Below are 24,434 nucleotides of genomic sequence, written 5' to 3' on the forward strand. Positions count from 1 at the left end.
TATAATTTTATTATAAGTTGTGCTGCGTACAAGATGAAGAAGGACTTGGAAGAGAAGAATTGTAATTGCTTTACATACGTATTATTTATTTGTCCCCCTTTCCAAACATATCTGAATGCAGACTGGAAATGCCATTGTGAAATGACATAGCCATAGTGTTTTGTTCTTTTTTTTTTTTTTTTAACAAAGTTTATCTAATTTGAGAGCCAGAGAGAGAGAGAGAGAGAGAGAGAGAGCATGAGCAGGGGAGGGGCAGAGAGAGAGGGAGAGACAGAGAGCATGAGCAGGGGAGGGGCAGAGAGAGAGGGAGAGACAGAGAGCCTGAGCAGGGGAGGGGCAGAGAGAGACAGGGAGAGACAGCCTGAGCAGGGGAGGGGCAGAGAGAGAGGGAGACAGAGAACCCCAAGCAGGCTCCGCGCTGTCAGCGCAGAGCCTGACACAGGACTCCCATCTCCTGAACCGTGAGATCGTGACCTGAGCCCAGACCGAGAGTTGGACGCGTCACCAACTGAGCCGCCCATGCGTCCCAGCCATAGTGTTTTGAAAACATGTTTGCATAATAGTTGAGATGATGAAATGCTCTGCTCTTCTACAAGGTGATACTCATTGGCTGAAGAATCTGTTCAGCTTTAGTTCACAGGCTGAAGTGCAGCAAACGTTTAGTTCTGTGCACCAAGATGGCAAGTATAAAACAAGAGTGGTTTACCAACCACCTAAGGCTGTAGAGCACATGCCGGACAGAAGGGACAAAAATAGGCAGAGGAATCCATCAACCTTGTTAACCTGGGCACAGGCGCGTGAGAAGCAGAGACTGGTGGGAAGGTATGTCCCCACCTCACGGGCCCTCCAAACAAGTTAGCTGGGAATCCCGGTAGGAGACAGCAAAAGTAGACCCCAGCAATAGCCCTGGACTGAGAATAAAGGTCTTAGGCTATTTATGAGGTCAACAGAAGGTGGAATTGAGGATCACGTGGTCTCCCAGTCAACTTACTTACCCCATAGCTTCCGTGGAATAGGGTGATTCTAAATCTAAATCTAGGAAGGGGAAAAATACAGTTTCAAACAAAGAGGGAGGCAAACCGTAAGAGACTTTTAAATACAGAGAACAAAGTGAGGGTTGATGGTGGGGGCAGGGGGGGACAAGTGATGGGCATTGAGGAGGGCGCTTGTTGAGGATGAGCGCTGGGTCTTGTATGGAAGCAATGAATCATGGGAATCTACTCCCGAAGCCAAGAGCATACTGTGTTCACTGTATGTTAGCCAACTTGACAATAAATTATATTTAAAAATAAATAAAAATGGAAAATAAATCTAAATCTGCCCTGGGATTTGAGTACTGTTCCACAGTAGTCCTGAGAGGACCTTACCTGGGGCTGTGGCCACCTTTATATGTGTGTTTGCTGCCTTTCTTCTCCACCTTTCCCGACAGCTGTGACCAAGTCTTTCAGGCACACCTGTGAGGCTCTGGAGGTCAAGAGCATCCAGAGCACAATTTGAGGGGAACCTATGACCTGGGGCAAAGCCCACTCCCCAGAGCGTCCCATTAACTTCTGGTCCAGAGGCCTGGATCAGCCTTGCTTCCCTCAAGACCCAGAGCAGTGTGGGGGCTCAGCATGTCCGACAGCTCTAGATCCGTCTGTCACCACCACCACAGTCCCCTCTGTCCTGGTGTTCCTAGGAGGCCTGTGTAGGGCCAGGGCTCCCTGGCTTCTATTTGTTCTTCCTCTGTAGGACTTTGCCTTAACCTGAGGAAGGGAGCAAAAAAAAAGAAAGAGAGAGAGAGAGAATAAACATCCACTGGCCTCAAAGCGTAAATGCCCCGACAATCAGTTATGGCCACAGATTGTTCCAGTGGATCCCATGCGTGTGGAGTGGGGATCAGCTGAACCACGTCCTGGGTCCTGATCGGAGATGTGGCACTGGAAGAAGCATAAAAACAAGGCAGACTTCTGGGCCGTAAGTGCATGTCTGAGTGGGAACGAGGCCGAGAGGCCTGAGTGATGAAAGGAAGGAGTCCTTGAGGCCTGGGCCGTACCGCCAGGAGGCCAGAAATGCAGAGGTCAACTGAAAGCAGGGTATGTTTAATTTTTAAAAATGGTTTCATGGGATAAAAATGCAAAGATTCCTTAAGACACGTTCCCTTGGGACTTCACGTTGGTTAAAAAATAAAGCCCCCGTGACTGAGGACTCTCAAAGAAAATCAGAATTAAAGAGCTAGGATAGCGTAAGCAAAACAAATCTGGGAAAGCCTTAGCATGTTTTCCCACCCGAAAGAGTCTGAAAGAATCCGCGTTGGAGGAAAACATCTTGAAAGGAAGAGTGATTTAGCTTCTATGCTATGGCAGGTATTCACCTGTTTTAAATAGTTTGGTCTGAGCAGGGTCACACTGAAAGAGCACAGAGAGAACAGTTCGTGCAGGGCCTTAAAAGACGGGTGAATATGGGCAAACATTTATTTAGGTGTGGCATTTATTGTGGTGGATCGCAAGCCCATTTATTGAGCACTCTCTCTGTTCCAAGCACTGGCCTGGCCTTGTGCGTGCATTTTTTGTGAGTTGGGTTTTGGGGTTGGGGGGGGGGCGTTGGTTAGATTCCACATATAAGTGAGGTGATCCAGGAATTTGCCTTAGTCTAACTTAGCTTAATGCCCTTGGGGTCCAACCGTGTCATTGCAAACGGCAGGATTTCCTGTAACTTGTGACATATGCATTTTCTGAAATCTCGCAATCACCCTGCTGTGTTGGTATTATGACTCTCGTTTCAGCCACGAGGAAACATTGCTCAGTGAGAGTAAGAAATATACCCAGGCCGCTTACCTGGTAAACGGCCGAATCAGCATTCAAATCCAGGCCTTTTAAAATTCCATACGAATGAACCCATACGAATGGAATTGATGTGGAACACGTCTTCCACATAGTAGGTGTGCTGCTTGAGCTAGTGCTGAAGTGAGTTCAGGGAACCCAAAGTGACATTGTCCGTTTGGTCCCTTTGGTTGGCATCCTGGGGTCTTTGTCTGTAGCAGGTAAGCTCTCGTAGTTTGATAAAGCCTTTTTCCTCCTCTCCACTTTCTTTGTTGTCCGTTCTAATCTTAGAAATGTAGTTCCTGAAGTGAGTATCGTAAGGGGTGGGATTCTGCTGTTCTTTGCTCCCTATATGTTGTATAAAGCTGATTCCCATACACAACACCATATGCAGGGCTAGAATTATTGGTTACGGGAGGTGAGCCAAGGAAGAACGCATGTTCTGTGTTGATGTCTTACCTGTCAGAACAGAAAATTATTATCTGTGGCCCTTGTTCCTACATGCTGGCCTTCACCACGCCTTTAGTTTGTTTTTCTGTTTTTCAGTGTCTCCTCTTCCTGCTACTACCTACAGTCTTTGAAAAGTTAACGTGTAGAAGACCTGAGATTTCCATGGGATCCTCTGTAGAGCTGTATATTTAAAATTTATGTCTTCCCATGATGAAAAAACATGACGCCACATCTAATCTCTCTATCCTCCAAGGAATAAAAGACCTTCAGGGAGGGGCACCTGGGTGGCTCCGTTGGTTGGGTGTCTGACTTCAGTTCACGGGTTCGAGCCCCGCATCAGGTTCTCTGCTGTCAGCGAGGAGCCTGCTTCAGATCCTCTGTCTCCTTCTCTCTCTGTTCCTCCCCCACTTGCTCTGTTTCTCTCAAAATAAATAAATAAACTTAAAATAAAAAATAAAATTAAAAAAAAAAAAAAGACCCTGAGGAAAATGATCATGCTAACATAAAAAAAAATTTTTGGATCTGTATTTTTATGATGCAAAACTCTCCTGAATAATAGAAAGATGTATTCAAGAAAATCTATTTCTGGGGCACCTACGTGGCTCGGTTGGTGAAGCGTCCAACTTTGGCTCAGGTCACGATCTCACAGTTTGTGAATCCGAGCCCCACGTTGGGTTCTATGCTGACAGGTCAGAGCCTGGAGCCTGCTTCAAATTCTTTTCTCTCTCTCAAAAATAAATAAACAGTAAAAAAATTAAAAAGAAAATCCTATTTCTGGCAGCAAAGCCAAATCTGATTAAGACTACATCTTCTTTTAAAGGGCACCATTGTATCGTGCTGGTTGCGGTTTAAAATGGAGCAGCCCATTTAGACAGTAGTTTGGAAGAGAATTGAAAAAGGTTTTGGTAACTCATGGCTTACTCATGCTACCCCTGGGAATCTGTCCCAGGGAAAGAATTCTAAATAGAAAGAAGCTTTTCACATACAGATTTTTTTGAAGTAGAATATTTATCATAGTGAAAAAAATACAAACTCCAGTATCAAAAAAAGGTAAATGGTTTGAATAATTCTACATGGCAGATTTAAAAAGCATATTGCATGAAAATAGCTGGATAAAAATGAAATACCTTATGATTATAGCTGTGGGAGTAAAATCTATGTATGTAAAGAAATTTCCAGAAAAAATGGAAGCACCATCACTATCAATGATTGTGTTTCAGTGAAACAATTACGGGCAACTTTTTTTTGTTTCTTTTTTTACAGTCTCTAGTTCCATTTGAGGATGAGTACCTTTTATAGCCGTGAAGATCATAGTGGATAACAAGAATTAGATTCTAGAGATTTATGCCCAGTTTATGTCTACTATGCTCTTGCCCAGAATGTGGTAGCCTTTCTCAGTCTGCATATTGTGGATGGATCTGTGTGACTTCATGGCTTTTAGCTCAGTCCTCGACCCAGACGACAGTTCTGTCGAACAAATTAACTTTGGAAGTAAAGATGGACTCTCTATTCCAAACCCCTCCTTTCCCTCCTGACAAGCAGAGTCAAAGAAGAGCTCCTTCAGAAGCGAGAAACGGCTCAGAAAAAGTCCACTGGCCCATAACATAAAGAAACACAATGCCACTTAAGACAATACTACTTTTGTCTTTCTCTGACCGACTTATTTTGCTTCGCGTGTTACATTCTAGTTACTTCCATGTTGTTGCAAACGAGATTTCATTCTTTTTGATCGCGAGCAATATTCCATTGTATATGTATATCACATCTTCTCTATCCATTCATCAGTCGATGGACATTTGGGCTCTTTCCATAATTTGGCTGTTGTTGATAGCACTGCTGTAAACATTAGGGTGCATGTACCCCTTCAAATCAGCATTTTTGTATCCTTTGGATAAATACCTAGTACTGCAATTGCTGGGTTGTAGTGTAGTTCTATTTTTAGGTCTTTGAGGAGCCTCCATACTGTTTTCCAGAGTGGCCACACCAGTTTTCATTCTTCCCCTTTCTCCATATCCTTGCCAACATCTGTTGTTTTCCTGAGTTAATTTTAGCCATTCTGACAGGTGTAAGGGGGTATCTCATTGTGGCTTTGATTTGTCTTTGCCTGGTGATGAGTGATGTTGAGCGTCTTTTCATGTGTCTGTTAGCCTTCTGGATATCTTCTTTGGAAAAGGGTCTATTCATATATTCTGCGCATTTCTTCACTGTGTTATTTGTTTTTTGGGTGTTGAATTTGATAAGTTCTGTACAGATTTTGGATACTGACCCTTTAGCAGATATGTCGTTTGCAAATATCTTCTCCCATTCTATCAGTTGTCTTAGGAGGGCACTTGTTGGGCTAAGCACCGGCTGTTTCATGTAGGTGATGAATCACTGGCTTCTACTCCTGAAACCAATACTATACGATATGTTAACTAACTTGAATTTAAAGAAATAAGTTTAAAAATGTTTAAAGTTTATTTATTTTCAGAGAGACAGAGAGAGGGAGTGGGGGAGGGGCAGAGAGAGGGAGAGAGAAAATCCCAAGCAGGTTCCACACTGTCAGTGTTGAGCCTGATGCAAGGCTTGAAGTCACAAACGGTGAGATCATGACCTGAGCCGAAACCAAGAGTCAGACGCTTAACTAAGCCACCCAGGTGCCCCCAAATAAATAATTTTTTTAAAAAGACAGTACCACTTTTCACTATTTCTGAGCTTACCTATTTTTCTACCTTGCGGGTAAACAGGAATTGCCTAACTAGAGGGCAAATACTTACCTGTAAATTTTCAAAGCATCAAATAACAAAGGTTACCATCTTTAATGGCTGACCCAACTCAAGGAGGAAAAATAATAGAATTAAATGTCATTGATTTTCATAATTCCCTGCAGCCTTCAAGAAGATATATTCTCTGGTTCTTTTTTCACCCAAAACACTGTCCTTCCTACAACTATGTTATTAATTAATTAAAGTAGCTGTTTGGGGTAGGAGTGGTGGTTGCTAAGTCTTTTTCACTGAAAGCAGAGAAGGGGCACTTTATCTCTTGTGCTTTCCAAGAGAACGGTGGCCTTTTTCTAGTTTGGAAATGGGCGGTATGTGGCTGAGAGCGGAAAGATTTTACATGTTGTGAATACTAATAAGCTGTTTTGTGATAAACAACCGAGGTGGAAAACCAGCAACGATGACAGTAGAGGGGCCCCTGGGTGGCTCAGTTGGTTGAGCTTCCGATTCTTGATTTCGGCTCGGGTCCTGACCTCACGGTTTGTGGGATCGAGCCCCACATCAGGCTCAGTGCTGACAGTCAGAGCCTGCTTGGGATTCTCTCTCTCTCTAAAAAAATAAATAAAAACTTTAAAAAGAAATGACAGTAGATATTCGGTGTCTGTTTGGATGTTGGAGGGGAAAGGGAGGAACGCTGTTGTGTTTTTGGTTTTGGTTTTTTGGGGTTTTTTTGGGGTTTTTTTTGTTTTTTTTTTACTTTTTTCTCCCTTTCTTTTCCCTCCTTAGACAAAGCCCGTTGCATTTGCTGTTCGGACAAATGTCAGCTATAGTGCAGCCCATGAAGATGATGTTCCAGTGCCAGGCATGGCCATCTCCTTCGAAGCAAAAGATTTTCTGCATGTTAAGGAAGTAAGGAAAATAATTTGAATTTCTACCCACCTGATGTTTTCACCTTGAAACATCATTTCTTATTTCTTATTGCCATGAAATAGCATTGCGTAGAGCTCCACTTGCATAACATGCACAAATTCAGCGCCTCTCAACCTTTTCTAATATAAATATAACCTTTTTAAAGAAGAAAGAAGTCACAGGCCTCTTGCAGTTAACCTCAGGGCTCCCCTGGGCTCTGTGACCCAGAAATTGGGAATTACTGGAGTAGATGATCCTTTTTTTATGCTTAACCTGTACTTTTCTTTTAATTTTTAACCTTGGCTGCATGTCGAGTCCCTCTCATGTCTCAAGTTTAACCATCTGGGGGAGAGTTAATAATGACACCTAGAATTCATGATCTCTCCTCTCTGCTGACAATGTCTGAAGGCAGACCACTGGTGCCCTGATCCTCCTTTCGGGAGTAAATGTCTGAAGCGGAGGGAGAATCGTGGGAATTGGAGCCATTGATGCAAGAAGCAGATAGCCAGACGCTCCCTTTTCCTCCATGCTGGAGGTCTCCACCTGCCAGTTAAAATGACTCCTGCCTGTACATTGGAAAAATTCACCCTTAATTAAGGCTTATTTTGAGTCAATATTTACCAAATGCCAGCTGTGCAGAACATGGCATTAAGCGACCAGAAATTGCCCCTCAATGATGTTCTCCGTGTGTGAGCATGAGGTTTCCCCGGACCTGCAGGAGTGACCATTGGAACAGACTTCCATCTAAGGAATGATGTGTCAGGAAGAATGTATGTAAATTTAGCTGCTCGCTAAAGTAAAGGAGGTGAGGACTCCCAATTCAAAAAGCCTAGTCAATGGGGCGCCTGGGTGGCTCAGTCGGTTGAGCGTCCGACTTCAGCTCAGGTCACGATCTCACCAACCGTGAGTTCGAGCCCCGCATCGGGCTCTGGGCTGATGGCTCAGAGCCTGGAGCCTGCTTCCGGTTCTGTGTCTCCCTCTCTCTCTCTGCCCCTCCCTCATTCATGCTCTGTCTCTCTCTGTCTCAAAAATAAATAAACGTTAAAAAAAATTTTTTTAAATAAATAAGCCTAGTCAAGACTCTAATAAAAAAAATTTATTAAAGAAAAAAATAAATCCATACTCTAAAACTCTGTGTAGTAAAGAGGTGTAGAGAGGTACAGTTTTAGCCTCGATTCAGAAATGTTTTTATATGTGTAAGAAAAAAAAAAAGCCTGGAGAATTGAGAACCTACCATTTCGTTAACTTTTTAGAAAGAGATATGAAATACTGGCTGGAAAGGAAAGACCATAAAAGCTGTCAGAAATGATGGCATGCCTACAATCTGACTTCACAGGCAGAAGTTAGGTTAATCCAGGGTCCCGTTCTGATGGCTGATGCTTAAAGACAGATCTCTTCTCTACCATGGAAGGAAAAGAAAAACAGAGTGGCCAGTCTTCTTTGAAATGTTCAAGAATAGACTGGCAAAGTACTATTCCATTGAGAGGATTAAAAACAAATCATAAAGATGTAGGATAAACATTCTATCTGCAAGAGAGAAATTGTCAACATCCACGTAAATGGAGAAATCATCTGTGATCACCATACCATTGTAACTATAAACCTGTTTGCATAAAGGGAAATTTGGCCCCGGAACAAAATATTTCAGGTAGATTTCAGTATTTATCTCTGACTCTTAATATTTTTTTTTTTATTAAAAATTTTTTTTTCAACGTTTATTTATTTTTGGGACAGAGAGAGACAGAGCATGAACGGGGGAGGGGCAGAGAGAGAGGGAGACACAGAATCGGAAACAGGCTCCAGGCTCCGAGCCATCAGCCCAGAGCCCGACGCAGGGCTCAAACTCCCGGACCGCGAGATCGTGACCTGGCTGAAGTCGGACGCTTAACCGACTGCGCCACCCAGGCGCCCCTGACTCTTAATATTTTTAAGCAATCTGATTACAGAAGAGAACTCTGTAGCACTCCCTGGTTCTTAATGGGAAGAATTGTGAATATTTGAACCAGGGGCCTGCAGAGGCCGCACCGAAGTTCAGGCTAATCTCACATAGTACCAGGAAAGAGAATGAGGGGTAAATCCTATGGTGAATTGCTGAGCTCACTGGCCATACTTCAGTCTTACCTGTTCAACCCATGAAAGCCTTAGGCTTTCTCCAGTTGTGATGTTGAGGCATAGTTAACTGTATTCGCCATAATATTTCTCTCCACTGAAAATAGTTCATGTAGAAGAAAAACAATCTGGGGGCGCCTGGGTGGCGCAGTCGGTTAAGCGTCCGACTTCAGCCAGGTCACGATCTCGCGGTCCGGGGGTTCGAGCCCCGCGTCAGGCTCTGGGCTGATGGCTCGGAGCCTGGGGCCTGTTTCCGATTCTGTGTCTCCCTCTCTCTCTGCCCCTCCCCCGTTCATGCTCTGTCTCTGTCCCAAAAATAAATAAACGTTGAAAGAAAAAATTAAAAAAAAAAAAAAAAAAGAAAAACAATCTGAATACATGAATTCTGTGCACTGATCGTAACAAATTTGATTTTGCGTTTAGAAATTTAACAATGACTGGTGGATAGGGCGATTGGTTAAAGAAGGCTGTGAAATCGGATTCATTCCAAGCCCAGTCAAACTAGAAAATATGAGACTACAGCATGAACAGAGAGCCAAGCAAGGGAAATTCTACTCCAGGTATGAGAAAAACATCAAGTGTCTTTGTAAACGTCCAGACTGTGTCATCATTTATGTCCTCTTGTTTTCTGTGTTCCACAGTCTTTATTATGTGTTGAAAAGCAGACTGGTGATATGGTTTATTGATAGAATCACAAATCCTGCATTTTAAAGCCTTCATCCCAGCATCTGATTGTCATCTTATTTGGGAGAGAATCAAATTAATTGTTGTCGTTAATCCTAAAGGGATGGAGTATTAAATGTGGGCTTCAGTGCAGAGGAAATTCTCAAGTCCTAATCTCTTACCGAAAACACTGGGACACTGAGCAGCCTTCATGACTAATCCGAGTGTCCGTGATAGCTGCCTGGCATGGCAGGAAGGTGTTTTAGAGATGATGGACTTAGACTTCACTGGCGAAGAGCAGGTCTTGTGACCTGTTACTTCATTTTCACTTAGGAAACTCAATTTTCGGTTCTACCCATCGCTAAGCACGTAAAGGGAAACTCAATATGAAACCAGTTAACGCTGCCTTTGCAGATAGCAATTAAATGAGTTATGTAATAAGCTGGGGCTGAATAATCCTTCTTAGGATTCTTGAGGTTGTGTGCCCCTCATTAAAAGAATCACTGGAGGAGCTACTCTGACATGGAGTGAATTTGAAATTGAACCCTATGCAGACGAGTCCGAGAACACGGCCTGATTCTTCTGCTTCTCCTTGTGGGAAGGGATGTGATTGGGGCAAACCTTTTCATTAATGTGAATTGCTAGGTTTCTATTTTCTTGGTTATATTTTGTTTCTATAATGCTGGAAGATCCTTTGCCAATGGTAATATTTTAGCACAGGCAAGATTTTCTTCCCCCAAGTATCTGCAAATAAGTCATCTAGAAGATCTTTTTTTTTGGTTTGAAACGTCCCTCTTTTGTAACGGGAATTTTGTGACTGTCAGGTTGTTTGGGTTCAGGTGGATTCCTCCCTTATTTGAAACCTCTCCCCCCTTATTTGGCTGTCATTAATCCCTGGGCTACTGGGGGCTCTCAGATTGTGAGATGCATTTAGTCCTATAAAAGTGGATGCACGCAGATCAACAGTGCATGCACATTTTACTTGTAGGGTGTTAGAGATCGGATCCTATTCATAAAATTTCCAGCGTTCTCCTGGAAAAATTGTTAGTTTTCTAATCTCTGTATTGATAGTAGTCTCTCAGTACTAACTAGTAAAATCTTATAATGTGAAAAAGTTTTCTTTTCATAGGGTATATATATTGCTGTTTTGACTTTGGTGGGATATAGTTTGTTGAGGTTTGAAGTGATCTCAGATAGGGGATTGTTTTGATTTTGTTTGTTGAGGATAATTCAGTATTTTCAAGCATTTACCTGGTCAAACAAGTTTAGGACAGTACTTGGTAATAGCAAATTACCTTAAAGCTGTTCCCAGCCTTTAATCTGTTCAGCCTATGAATCTGGATAGTGGGAGGGAGATATTTTTCAGGTGTCTACTAAAATTATCTTGAACGCTTCTTGGTGCATGTCTTTGGAATCGTGTTTTGTAGAATGTATTGTAGGAAATTTGGGATGGGTTTTTACGGAGATAGACTTGTATATCTTTCTCTGCTTATTCACGTACAAACTGAGAATACTTCCCAAGGAGGAGGAAGGGAGAAGCTTTGGCCAACGTTGTTAAGGAAGCGCGGTTTCCTCTGCCTCCCAAGCGGGCATCCCTGGTCTGATGTCGGTCATCAGCTCAGCTTTATAAGAACCTGTGGGCACAAGAAGTATGAGCGTTTCCACTTCACGGATGAGGCGACAGGCAAAGAAGCTAGGGAACTTGACCAAGCTTGCACAGCTTGTGAGTGGTAGAATGAGGATGAGAGCTCGATCCATCTGACTGTAGCCAGACCGCAGACGGACGACCATGCTGTGCCGCACGTCGTGTGGCAAGGGCCCGTTTTTATTTACTATATTAGATCGTATTGCTTTTGCATTTTTTCCCTTAAAGGACCATATAAACTATCTGTATTTGGGGAGTAACGCCTCATAACTTATTCTAGGGAGCTAGGTGACCTTTCCTAGACCTCTGGATCTTTTCTTTTGATTTTCTTGATTTTATTTTGTCCTGGTTACCTAAGTTTTTGCCTCAGTGTGTGAAGGTGTTTTTACTTTCAGAGATCTTAACGTTTGTCTTCTAACATCCGAAATACGGTTCGATTCTGAGGACATAGCCAGCATTCAGCAGTATGTAAAAAGCCTGATGGTTTTTAAATTATAAAAATCAACCGACATCAAAAGTGGTAAATGGGGGCAGAGCTCAAGAATGTGGCATTTGTCTGGAATTAAAAGTTAAGGGCAAATTTGCATTTTGAACATTTTGACTATTTGCAGTGGTTGTCGAAATTTTACACAATTCAAATAATACTTTGACTTTTATTAAAATTCAAAGAGAATGTAAAACAGACCCATGCTTGAACTGAAATTAGACTCAGTACCTTAGAAAAAGGAAAAGCAAAACCAAACAAACACAAAACTTCTGGAAGAAAATGTTTTGGTCCTGGTAATGGGTATTCTTACAGCTTCTATAAATACCACTTTTTATTAATTTTATATGCAGTCTGGTATTCATATTAACTGTACTGGAGTACCTCTTAAGAATCAGAAAAAAAGATACAGAGGCCTCCTGCTAGCTACTTAAAGTTTTTGACGTTTGTCTATTTTATGCATCAAAACGCCAGAATAGCAGCAATACGGTTGAGGCTGGTTACTGGTATTTTAGTGGAATTTATATTTTTATCTTAATGTTTGTGTAACTTAAACATTGCCCTTTGGTGCATAGACACTGTAGCAAATTCTTTCAAGTACACCCACGATTGGCTCTGATAATAAACGTTAGGCACTAAGATTGCTTTGCCAAAACTGCCTGTCACTCTTGTACGATATTCCTTTCCATCTTCTTCCTAAGGGGCCATTTGGTAGTAGGGCATTTAGCATGCTGGTATGCCGGTGAAAAAACATAAACGCTCTGATTCCGATAACTTTATTCCGTAAAGTTGCTAAGACGCTGGCGTGTCTTGTTTCGGATTTTAGAATTTGGTGGTTCTGAAGTACACACTCTTCAGTTTGTGCCTAAAATCCCCAAGTTGAATCCTCCGCGGTAGGCAGGCTTGAGACATGTTCCGAATACTAACTACTATCAGAGGGTTAAATCATAGAACACTTGTGTGTGTCATGCTCCGTTGTGGATCTTTTAAAGGTTAGCAAGTTGAGTATTGCTGTGTTTTTCTTTTGTAGGTTGCTCACGAAAGCTTGCGTACTTTCAATCTTAATACACTGAAAGTAACCCAGCTAAGACAGAGAAGCAGGAACCACACAAGAAGGAAGTCATAAGCTTTGGTGTTAACTTTAAGGTTCTGTGCATTACTTCAGAACGTCGCTAACATAAAAAGCAAAGGGCATCTGCTGTTATCTCTCTGTGATGCTGGTGGAGAGTGTGAGGGCCGCAGATATTACCCTAGTTCTCTTCCATTCTCTCAGGGCCTTTTAAAATTAAACCTTGAATTTGAAACAGAGACTATTACATGGCTGTTTCAAGTACTCCAGGAATCTCCGCTGGGAAATTATTATTTGCCTCCTTGTAGGAAAGACAAGTTTAAAGTTCAATAAAAAGACAATGACTAATCATGTTTATTGAGCAATAGAAATGTTCTAATGTCTGAAATAAGCGTCAGGTGTAACATAAATTTTTGCTTTACTTCAGTAAATCAGGAGGAAATTCATCATCCAGTTTGGGTGACATAGTACCTAGTTCCAGAAAATCTACACCTCCATCGTCCGGTAAGTAGGTAATAAGTGCGAAACGGTACATTCTGCATTTCATGCTTTCCCCAGTCTGACCTAGTTGTGTGAATTTACATACCCAGAATCACCGCCTGAACCCTAGAAAGGTTCAGATTGATCGGACATAAGAATGCTCACATGGGGTAAGAAACAATATGGGGAAATTTTGGCAGGGCTTGGAAAAAAGGAAATATGTCAATGTGTTCGCTGTAAGCTGCTTGGATGACCAAAGTGATGAATGTATTTAACTTTTTTATCCCTGCGTACTTCACGTGGTGCCCAGCACGTCGTCCTGGGCAGTAAATGGGTGAATACCCACCATCAGACACGGTGTAATGTGCGTTGGCCTCACTGTTAAATAAAAGGAAAAGAAGGATAAATGCTTTGGAAAGGCAAGGAAAGGAGAATAAAATGATGGAGTGATTGGCCTGACACGAGCTTTACCCAAAAGGCTCTTTGGAAGATTTAAGAGATACGTAGAAATATTGAAAAAGACAGAAACACTCATAGGAAGAGTAACTACTGTTTTCTTTCCAAAGCAGTGGAGAAGCACACCACATTAAATTTGAATTCAGATAAAGATTGAATAATTTTTTTAGTATAAGTAAGTATTGTATGAGAAATACTTACAGTAAAAAAAAATTGTTTATCTGAAATTCAAAGTGGACTGTATTTTTCTTTAGTAAATCTGGCAACTCTGGGGGCGCCTGGGTGGCTCAGTCAGTTGAGCGTACGGCTCTTGCTTTCGGCTCAGGTCAGTCTCATGGTTCGTGGGATCGAGCCCCACATTGGGCTCCGTGCTGACAATGCAGAACCTGCTTGCTTGGGATTCTCTCTCTCCTCTCTCTGCCCCTCCCCTGCTCACTCTCTCTCTCTCTAAAAATAAATATACATTAAAAAAAATAAAGCTGGCAACTCTACCCTTCCCTGTAGAACTTGGGGTTCTATATAATTAGGAGGCCAGTTGGTGGAACTGCAGAAAGCCCAGGATTATCAGAATCTTAGTTTGCTAAGAGGCAACTGGGACTCAGAGGAGGACTCCAGGGAGTTACCAGCAGAGCATTTGAGTGAAATGATTCCTCGTGTGATTCCAAGGAAGCTGGAAGAGGGAAGCGTATACATCCGCGGAGAAGGTAGGGAAGTAGGTGCCCTCTAAGTGGTGGTCTGAAGAACAGGATTCCCCTCGGACTCCTGATCAGGCCTCGTTGCTGCCTGTTGGTGGCTTTTAGAGACCAAAGGCTTCTTAATAAAAATGATAGAACTTCTCTCAGTGCACAATCTGAGCACAATAAGAAATAAATCATTTTAGGATGCATACTGATTTCAAAAACCGTGTACGTACAGCTTGCAATAATTCTGAGTCGCCCGAAATTAAGTAAGATCGTACGTTTGAAACGAAAATTGAAGCCCTTTTAGATGTTAGGTAAGGCTCGTGCCTTCCCTTCATCAGTGGAGGGTAGCTACTTACTGAACGCACAGGGGAAAGGAGGCTGATCTCCACACCTTCTCAAATATGTAAAGTTACCGAGATTATGATATCAAGCTGTACCCTTCATATATGTCTTAAAGACTGTCTCAGAGGCTCCAGAGGACTGGCACTAGGCTCCTGAAATGGGGAAATGTCACATCGTATTGTGAAAGAACTGCAGCCCCGTGCCCAGAAGTCCACGCCACTCCTGTAGACGAGAAGATTCTTCCATTTCCATAAACTGGGCTGTGGCCTTGTAATGGTTTTGGCGATGTGAGAGCAGGCCACGTGCATTTTGAAGAGTGAGTTAGTGTGTTTGTAAAATAACATTTCATTTTTGCAGGCAAGTGTCCGTCATCACTAAAACATAAGTTCAAGTTACTACAGCAAGGTCAAGATGATTTAAAACTTGACACAGGTTTTCTACAGATACAGGGCTTTGCAATACCTTTTCACAAATAGCAAGAATAGAAAACACTTGGGACTGAAAAGACTGGAGGCATTTGCCAACCACAAAATTTATAACAGGAACCTGCTATAATTTTCATATTTCAACTTCTCTGAAGGAAACCTTCAGAGAACTTCTGCAGAGATGTTTCCCCACCCCCCCTGCAGGGTAGACTGCCTAATTCATCCAGTGTGGATTGGCCTGCAAAGGTAGCTTTTATCTTTATTTCCCAGAGGCCCTGTCTACAATTCACCTCACCCATCGCTAGACCAAGGAATATAAGCATTTGCCTAAAGTAAATATTCTTGGAGGTTCTCAAGGATTTGGAAAAGGAAGAATTTCCACTTTACATCTGAGTGACTGGGTGGTAGTCAGTTACGGAACACATACCCCCCTACACTTACACGCATATGCCCACACGGGTCCCCCCAGGACGCCACTCCACCTGACCCACGGGTCTTAAGGTGAAGTTTACAATTTAGATTTCAAAAAATGTTTCCGAGGGTCTCTACCAGAAAAAAAAAAAAAAAGAATCATTCTAGTGAGGACCAATAAAAAGCTATTTTCCTATTTTTGGAAGTGGTTTTTCCCACGTAAATACTAATGTTTGCTAAGGTCTGCAAACACAAGTATAAAGCAGAAAAGGGGTAACCATCTGAGTCTAATAAAGTGTATGGAACTCTGGCCGAATGTTTTAGAATTCTCTGCGCTTCAGAGTGAACCCTGATGGCTTTTAAATTTAAGTTAACCATAAGTCAGAACTAATCAGTTGGAAAGTTCTCAGTTGGGGATTTTGAGCCCTTGTGTCCAAACACAGGTAAATTTCAAACCTGACTCGGGTTTTGAGGCTATGCGTGGGTCGCCAAACATCTGGGCAGTATCACAGCTGAACTTTTTATGCATAGCCACTCCTACTATAAAATTAAAAAAAAGAATCCATCCACTGGGGTACCTGGGTGGCTCAGGTAAGCATCTGACTTCAGCTCAGGTCATGATCTCCTGGTTCTTGAGTTAGAGCCCCACATCGGGCTCTCTGCTGTCAGCATGGAATCCACTTCAGATCCTCTGTCCCCCTCTCTCTCTCTGCCCTTCCCCTACTTATGCATGCTCTCCCTCTCTCTCTCAAAAAAAAAAAAAATATTTCAAGGATTTAAAAAAAAAAAAAAGCCCACGCACTGATCAGAGCAGACTAGATTCAATGGCCAAATCATAAAATCTAATTCATGAACTTTGCAATCCCAGGGTCCTGTCAATTCTCACATGCCAGTAGGTATCCTCGATTTCAGAAAGGCTCTCAGGAAGTACTCTCCCCAGAAGGTCGCCTTTATAAGCCCAAGAAAAGATGAGGAAGGTAAAGTATATGGGCACGTGCCACCAGAAGGGAAAATGATCTGACGTTGGTTAAGAGAGGTATTAGAAATCGTGAAAAACCGACCCCAGTCCTCTCCATCGTATCCAGGAAGATACTAACAACCTGCTTCCTAAGTGGGGATACAAGGAAAACCTTACAGGGTTGTACACAAAGCATCCATTCAACCCCGTGGGCACATTTTGTAGTGTTCCCATCAAACACTACACGCTGAACCTTTTAGCGCCTCAGTATGCATGGATGCTGCACAAAGAAAGACTTCATTACCAGGGAGGTCTAACTAAATGTTTGGAATTAACTCAGCCTGTTATTACCTTCACTGGAGAGAGAGAATCCCACCTGCTGTTTCCGCAAGCAGTAGTTGATGTGTGCAATATCATGCAAACAGTGCCAGGGAGTTCCTTCATCGCCTGCCTCCGACCTAATCCGATGAATCAAAGGAACAGTTAAACGAGGGTTTCATTTAGTTTTCAAAAGGCTGAGTCACCTAATATCCGTAATCGCTTCAGAAGTGAAGAGTGATGTGACGGCTGCCGGGTGACCTGCCCCCGTCGAAACGGTCAGCAGCGGCTGCCGTTGCGTGAACCCGATGTGTTCCTCGTGTGAAGGAATGGTAGGGGCTTTGCAGCACCGAACTGTCATGCCCAGACGGCAGTGAAGATATCTCTGAAGATACTGTGGGTTTTTGTTAGACGGAGTAGATTTTCTCCTATTCCTTTCCATGATCTCAACTAAAGCATAGACTCATTTTCTCCTGAGCTCACCTCTGTGGTACCTTCCTGAATCCTGACAGTGAGGATGCAAGCCCTCTTGGAAAGCACAGGGGACTGGAGAAGGAAGGGTACCTGGTGGAGAGAGGGCTCACCTGGAGAGGCAGCGGGGTGCAGGGACGGGGCAGGGGCTCGCAGAGGCAAACCTGGGTTCCGAGACCTGGCCCTGCCGAGTTTTTTGCCAAGAACAGGTCCCTGAAACTCTTTAAGAGTTTATCATCTCAGCCTTAAAAATAAGAGGGTGGAAAGCGATCTTCCAAATACTTTCCAGCCCTGATTGTGCAGTGGAGAAAATTCTGTAGTAATGGCGCGTGGAAGCATTTTATAAAGTTCAAAGTGAGATTATGGATCATTTTTCACTTAACGCTTAATCTTTAAGTGCTCCACTTTTCAAGGCAGAAGGTTTTAAATGTGAGATCAGGTTGAACCACAAACCTAAACCTCTCGCTCTCCAGACAAGGAGACCGGTGCCACATTCTCTTGGGTCTTTGTGTCCCTCCTCTCTGCCTCTCTTATTAGATCCAGTGGCTTTACACAAATCACTGAAAGTCCCCTTATGTCATTAGAATCATTTCATCTGGAGATCGTGGGGTCCAGTGCTTTCTAATTAGTAACTAATGAGGGGGATACAACCATCTTGAAATAGTTTTAATGCTGTCCTTCCTGGAACACTCCCTGAATCATTTGCCTCATGTACGACTCCTTTCTTTGCGTTGCCTGAATTTAGGATTTTCTATTCTCACGTTCGCTCAAATTCCTGTTGCATTTTTAGCGAAGCTTTTCACGTTGCCCTTATTTTCCCACAAAGTCAAGCAAAACTCAGAAGCCTGGGGCACACCGTGATAAAGGTTTCCAAGAGTAGTTGCTCATTATCTAAAAGCTGAGTTAAGGTATCGGGAGACGTGAAGCCAAATGTTCTGTACCATACTTATATACAGTTGATGTGGAAAAATGTCAGTGTTCTGTTTGAAGCTACACCTTAAAAATGTTTCTCCGGAAATATTATCCGAGAGATCTAGCGTAACTTTGTTCAAGCAAACCTATCACGAAGGGGATCTTTCGGTGTTGTTCGATTTGATTACATGGCATTCTTAACGTGCTTTACCTTGAAATTTTACTTTGTTTACTGTGCTGAGCACTCGTGATAGATCTTTTACTATGGTTAGTTTTATTTGCTTTCATTTTATTTTTTTTTTATAACCTGTTTTTCCTCTCCTGTCTACCTGATGATTTTTGAATTGTTTGTCTGTATATAGCTATAGACATAGATGCTACTGGCTTAGATGCAGAAGAAAATGATATTCCAGCAAACCACCGCTCCCCTAAACCCAGTGCAAACAGTGTAACGTCACCCCACTCCAAAGAGAAAAGAATGCCCTTCTTTAAGAAGGTAACATTAACTTCCAAGCTCCCGTCTGCTCAACTGCTCAACCGCACTGCGCCACACTTCTCGTCCTGTTGATTGTCTGCGTCTTTTGATAAGCCAATAACGTGCATGCTCTGTTATTCTTTGTTTCTTTTCCACGCTGCTGTAGCTAAGCAGAAGCAGAGATCGGTAAGTTTACATTGACATAAGCTGTGTTTATCCTGCCACTGGCATCATTAGCATTAAGTCCCACGGTTTTATTAAACGCAGTCATTTCTGTCCCAAGAAAAGAACCTATCAAACAAGCTCATGGAGTCCATGCATTTCAAACTGACTAAATTCAGGGAGTGACCTGTTCAAGCGCTATTACAGTACTTATCCTTTTTGATGGAATACTATCTACCACCAGGGGAATTTGTTTAAACCTTCCAAGATGTCAAAACACTGACAACTCCATATAATGCACCTGTATTGTGCATGCTTATTCTGTCTGTCTTTGTCTCTTTTCTTTTTTCCAGAAACTTAACTTATATCAAGCATATTAAAACCATGATTAGATTCTGATTGATGATATCCAGATACAATAGCTTGTACTAAAAAAAAAAAAAAATGATTCAATTTTTAATTTAGTCAGTATTTAAACTTCTGATCCACTAGGTGCAAACTCTGCAGATGAACAAGACCAGTGGAAAACTGCAGGCTTGTTTTGGCGGTTTACTGTGAGTTTTTCCTATTGTCATATATAAATCCTCTCCCGATGTTCTTGCCTTCTCCCCTAGTCAGGTCGCAGCATCTCACCTGTTGGATAACAGGGCGGTGGCCGTGCGTAGAGCCTTTGCCACCGGCCCGCCAAGGTGCCACACAGTGATGCTCCTTGTCCCCTGACTGGAAACCAGGGTATTCCCGAGTGCCCTTCACTCCAAAGTCTGTCTCCTTTCGCACATTTTGTAGCTTGAAAGCATTATTTTTTAAAGACATTCCCCCCGCCCCCGACACACACACACACACACACACACACACGCACACGATCGCCATTCAGTCCTTTCTTCTCACACACACCACTTGGCACAGCCTACTGCTGTGCTGTCTTTTGGAATCCTGCTTCCCAGCATCACCATGTCCAGCATAATGATGGGTACATCGTGACATGGATGCAAGCATTTTGCTACATGGAGGAACTCTAAAATCATCCATGAAGTGTCAGAGGCTGAACTGTGAAGTGTGTTGTTGTTTTTCTTTTTCTTTTTTTTTAATAAATGATGGTTACATTTATAATAGAAGACCTCAGCGCTCCAGGCAAAAATGAAAAGCTGGATTTTTGCGTTAACAGGGACAGCCCCAGCCTGATGTACGTCCACACCAGTGGGCCCATCTCGCTGGTCCTGTCTTCTCGGCGCAACTGAAACTTGCAGCTAAGTGACTGCCAGTCTTCATGGCACAGATGCCTAGACGATCTGCATCCTTCAGATGCTCTGGATCTTACAGAGCAGTGACCTGAACGAAAACCATGTTAGTCAAGATGTGGTTTTTGAAGTTTGCTTTCTCTTAAATTCCCAAACCTTACAGATGTCTATGAGCCACGATTTTTTCAGCTACGCAGTTGGAACAAAATAGGGCTAGCGGGAAAGGGTAGATAAAAATGATGGTGTCGTTATCACTAGGGCACAAAGTACCAATATTCCATCAAATAAGGTAATTTCTGTAGCTACCCTATCGAATACGAAGCTGATTGATGACCGGCATGGGTAACCCTTTGCTAGTTGGTAGCCACAGACTGAAGGAACCAAGACCTTATGTATGAAATCCTGGGCCGCTTAACCCTTACAGGCTTGAAATAAAATTTCTTGGTAGCCGTTGCTGAAATATGTGCAATTTATATTCCTGATCCCAACAGTGGAAAAGGTATTCTTCTACTGAATAGTTATAAGGACTCGGCTTCTAAACAGTTTCAGTATGATCCCAGGTGTTATCAATGTAATAACAAATATGCTTATGATGCCTTCGGCACTGGTATTCATTCTTCTTGTGTTACTGATTATGTGGTGAACTTCAATGTAGAGCTCAAAAACCAAAAGCCAACCTGACATTCACCGATACGATTGTTTTCCATCTTTTAGGTTGCTTTTAGAGTGGTGCTCGTGGCATTTGTGCTGTTACTGTATTATGTTTGTCTTGTTTTTTTTTTTTCTTTTTTTTTTTCCTGTTTGAAAATGTATTCTACCTTTCTTGTGTCTATTAAAATTGATTTTGAACACTAGCTAAATAAAGTTTTAAGGAGTAAAATTGGACAGCACATGGCAGCGTTATTTTTGTCCCCAGAATGGATCTGTCCTCTACTATGGGCGGAATCGCAGGTTGAAACTACAATGTTTTTTACCGCCCACTCCCAGCCCCCACCTGAAGCAAGTTAAGTTTAGTCAACGTCAGAAAGTTTGCAGTGGGCAATTTTAAGCAACCATACACTGTTCTTGAGCAACAGGCTGATGCAGAAATTGCATTCATGTTTGTACATCAGTTTTTCAAATTCTTAAAATAGTTAAAAAACATTTTTTTTTGTCTGTGTGATTCTTTAAACATATAGTTTTCAGGCACTCCTTAATGCAAGAAGATTCAGATAGTAATGATTTGTGTACCTCACTGTGGGAGATCTTCTCTCTCTCTCTCTCTCTTTTGCATTAAAAAAAAGTCCTCTGGGGTCCGTGTAAGCATTTTCTGCTATGGAAATAGCCAGTTTTAATGTGATCAAACAAATCAGCTGTTACCTGATTTTTTGGGGAAAAATTTTGATCATTTTACGTGAAGCAGTTAAAGCTGAAACTTTTTGGAAGTTTTAGAAATTGCTACAAAATGTAGCTCATTCCCCTGCTCTTCCAAGAAAGAAAGAAACTATCGTAGAAAGGCATGAATTAGTTATGTAACAGAGACATGACCTAGGCCGCTCATGAGAAGCATATTAGATGTGCGAGTTGATAATGAACCTTTTGAGGCCCCTGCAGCATGCTTGAATAGGTTATCACACATTAACCCCCTTTCTTCCAAGGCACGTAAAGGCTACATTTTAAGTTTTCAAGTTCCAAGGTAGAGAAACCCAAAATCCAAAACCATGAATCACTAACCTGTGATAGGGATCCTTAGAACAGGCCTGCCTGTTAATTTAAATTCTCACAGTACAATAGGGATTTGCAAGTATTTGGTAATGGGCGTTACAGTGTTCTGAAATTAGGTTTTATCCAGGTAAGAGCAACATCCAGGATGCAAAGCTAATAAGACCTTTTTTTTCTCTGCCATTAACCACGTTAGTCTGATCACTCAGCTCTTCAGAAAACTCTCAAATGCATTTAAAAAGCAGTATTAACCTCCAGTCCAGCCTAAACACTTCTTCTGCATGAGGCATGTTTCTGTCCTTCCAGCTAGATTTTGCTGAAAAGCAGCACTTCCTGCTTTAGGAACTAATATGTCAGTAGTATTTCTTGAGGCAAGCAAGAAAACTGTAGACAATTCAGTAAGTTGAAAAACCTTAGGAAAATAAGCCCACCATGCTTTGCTTGGGTTTACTGAGGAAAGAGGCAAGTAAGAAAAATAAAAGAAAGAGAAAGAAAGAAAAAGAAAGAAAGAAAGAAAGAAAGAAAGAAAGAAAGAAAGAAAGAAAGAAAGAGAGAGAGAGAGAGAGAGAAAGAAAGAAAGAAAGAAAGAAAGAAAGAAAGAAAGAAAGAAAGAAAGAAAGAAAGAAAGAAAGAAAAAAGAAAAGAAAAAAAATTTTTGGAAAGCCGGTGCCTCCTATGACAGAGTTCAGAAAGAACAATTTATACTTAAAATATGTCAACTCCCCCTGCCTCTTAACCATCTGAAGTCCTCTCCTCTCTCTCTGCAGACAGAGCACACTCCTCCTTATGACGTGGTACCTTCCATGCGACCCGTGGTCTTGGTGGGCCCATCTCTGAAGGGCTATGAGGTGAGTGGCTGCCCTCCGGAGCACACGTGACCTTCACCAGCAGCACTGCTTTGTGACTCCACCTCCCTCTTGAATTGAGACCTTAAAGAGCTCGTAGCAGCAAAGCATGTTATTTTCCAGGCTGTGGTACTTAGTGCTTCCTGTTTTGTTCTCTTTTGTTTTTATGGCTGTTGCTTTGGAGATTTTGCTAGCTTTAGTTTACTCAGTCTGGGGGGAAATAGTATCAAACGGAGAGTTGCCCGAAACCACTTGCGATGTCATGTTATTGTCACTAAAACATCAGGATAAGTTGGGGGGACGTTCCCGTTTTAATTGTCACTGCTACCACAACTCAGCAACGGAAATAACGTGACAAGTCTCCCATGCTACTTCTTCCAAAGGGGAAGCATAGGTTTTTAAACAGTCTGAGGAGTAGAAGTGTTTTATCCTAATTAGTAATATTTTTATTGTGTCTTATTAATTTATTGCTTGCTCAATTGCAGGTCACAGATATGATGCAAAAAGCATTGTTTGATTTTTTAAAACACAGATTTGAAGGGCGGTGAGTATTTCAGGATACTGGATTTTGTGGATTTCTTCTTGATGGTGACAAAACCCGGGTGGGACAGGCATGTGATCCCTGTCCCTCTGAGACCCTGTCCCCCTGTCCCTCAGAAAAATGCCCTCTGAGGTCTCTATGGTGACGGGCAAGAAGTCTCATTCAGTTCACTCTGATTCAGTAAATATCTGTCATACTTGCTCAGCACATCCTCAGCCCTGGACTAGCCAGCTGTCTGTCCCTGCACCTGCATCTATAAGCTTTTTGGCCTGTTGACTAGTATCACCCTGAAGTCAGCTGGCTCTCAATGCTGCACAGATATAATATACATCGTCTTCTCCGTTTTCTGACGTCTGTACCATGTCCTCGCTCACCAATTCCCAAGCCCCTTGTCATCTCTCTCCCCCATGGAGGCAAACAGAGAACCTCTAGAGTTCCCACGCTCACACCGAGCCCCACTTGCGTGTTTGCTGGAATGCCCTCTTTTTTTCCCTGTCACTACGTTCCTAGCAATGGCCAACCCAACGACTTGGGCGCTTAGATCCCTTCCTACCCCAACACAGCTGGAGAATCCTTTCCTTTCTCCTTATCGCTACTTCTCATTCTAATGGAAACTCCATCAGCATCTGAAAAGGTACTTTCTCCCTCTGAAGAAAGTTAGAACGCCTGTTCCCCTCTAGCTGCTCCATTTTTCTTTACAGCAAAGCTCCTTGAGCCCATAGTACACACTTGTTCTCCTCTCATGCTGAAGTGTACTCCAGTTACGCATCCATCGCTCAACCCAGACTAGTCCTGTCAGATCGTCCGTGACTTTCACCATCGTTAAATCCAGGGGTGAATCCTCAGCCCTCCTCGTAACTGACATGTTGGACTGCCTCATCGTCATTTAAATACTTTGCTTGCTTGCTCCCTGCAAGCACACTTTCCTGGTTTTTCTTTTATCTCACTTTGTCTCTTTTCTCTCCTTGGCTGGTTCTTTCTCATCAGCTAGACATGTGGGAGAGCCCAGGGTTAAGTCCTTTGGTGTTCTCTCTTCTAGTTACACTCATTCCGTGAATGATTTCATTTTAAGACTTTAAATAGCACTCCTTCGCCGGTCTGTCCTCCGAATTCCAGACCCATATACCCAGCTGCGTATTAGGATCACCACTAAGATGTCCAATGGATTTCTCAAATTGAACCTCCCA

General features: G+C 42.5%; 1 protein-coding gene across 10 annotated transcripts in view; it reads left to right on the plus strand.

Annotated features, from left to right (window-relative positions):
- Window positions 1-24,434, plus strand: part of CACNB2 (calcium voltage-gated channel auxiliary subunit beta 2) — a 387,862-nt gene that overhangs the window by 341,907 nt on the left and 21,521 nt on the right. For 8 of the 10 annotated variants that reach the window (XM_023256405.2, XM_019834006.3, XM_019834010.3 and 5 more), the window contains 6 exons: window positions 6,737-6,859; window positions 9,392-9,528; window positions 13,257-13,333; window positions 18,648-18,781; window positions 22,629-22,709; window positions 23,192-23,250. In XM_023256405.2, coding sequence (XP_023112173.2) covers window positions 6,737-6,859; window positions 9,392-9,528; window positions 13,257-13,333; window positions 18,648-18,781; window positions 22,629-22,709; window positions 23,192-23,250 — 611 coding nt within the window. Of the gene's footprint in view, window positions 1-6,736; window positions 6,860-9,391; window positions 9,529-13,256; window positions 13,334-18,647; window positions 18,782-18,926; window positions 18,947-19,414; window positions 19,477-22,628; window positions 22,710-23,191; window positions 23,251-24,434 lie in introns of all 10 variants that reach the window. The other 2 variants (XM_023256406.2, XM_023256408.2) reach the window with 2 other exon arrangements.

Source organism: Felis catus, chromosome B4 (genome assembly GCF_018350175.1).
Source record: "Felis catus isolate Fca126 chromosome B4, F.catus_Fca126_mat1.0, whole genome shotgun sequence".
NCBI lineage: Eukaryota > Metazoa > Chordata > Mammalia > Carnivora > Felidae > Felis > Felis catus.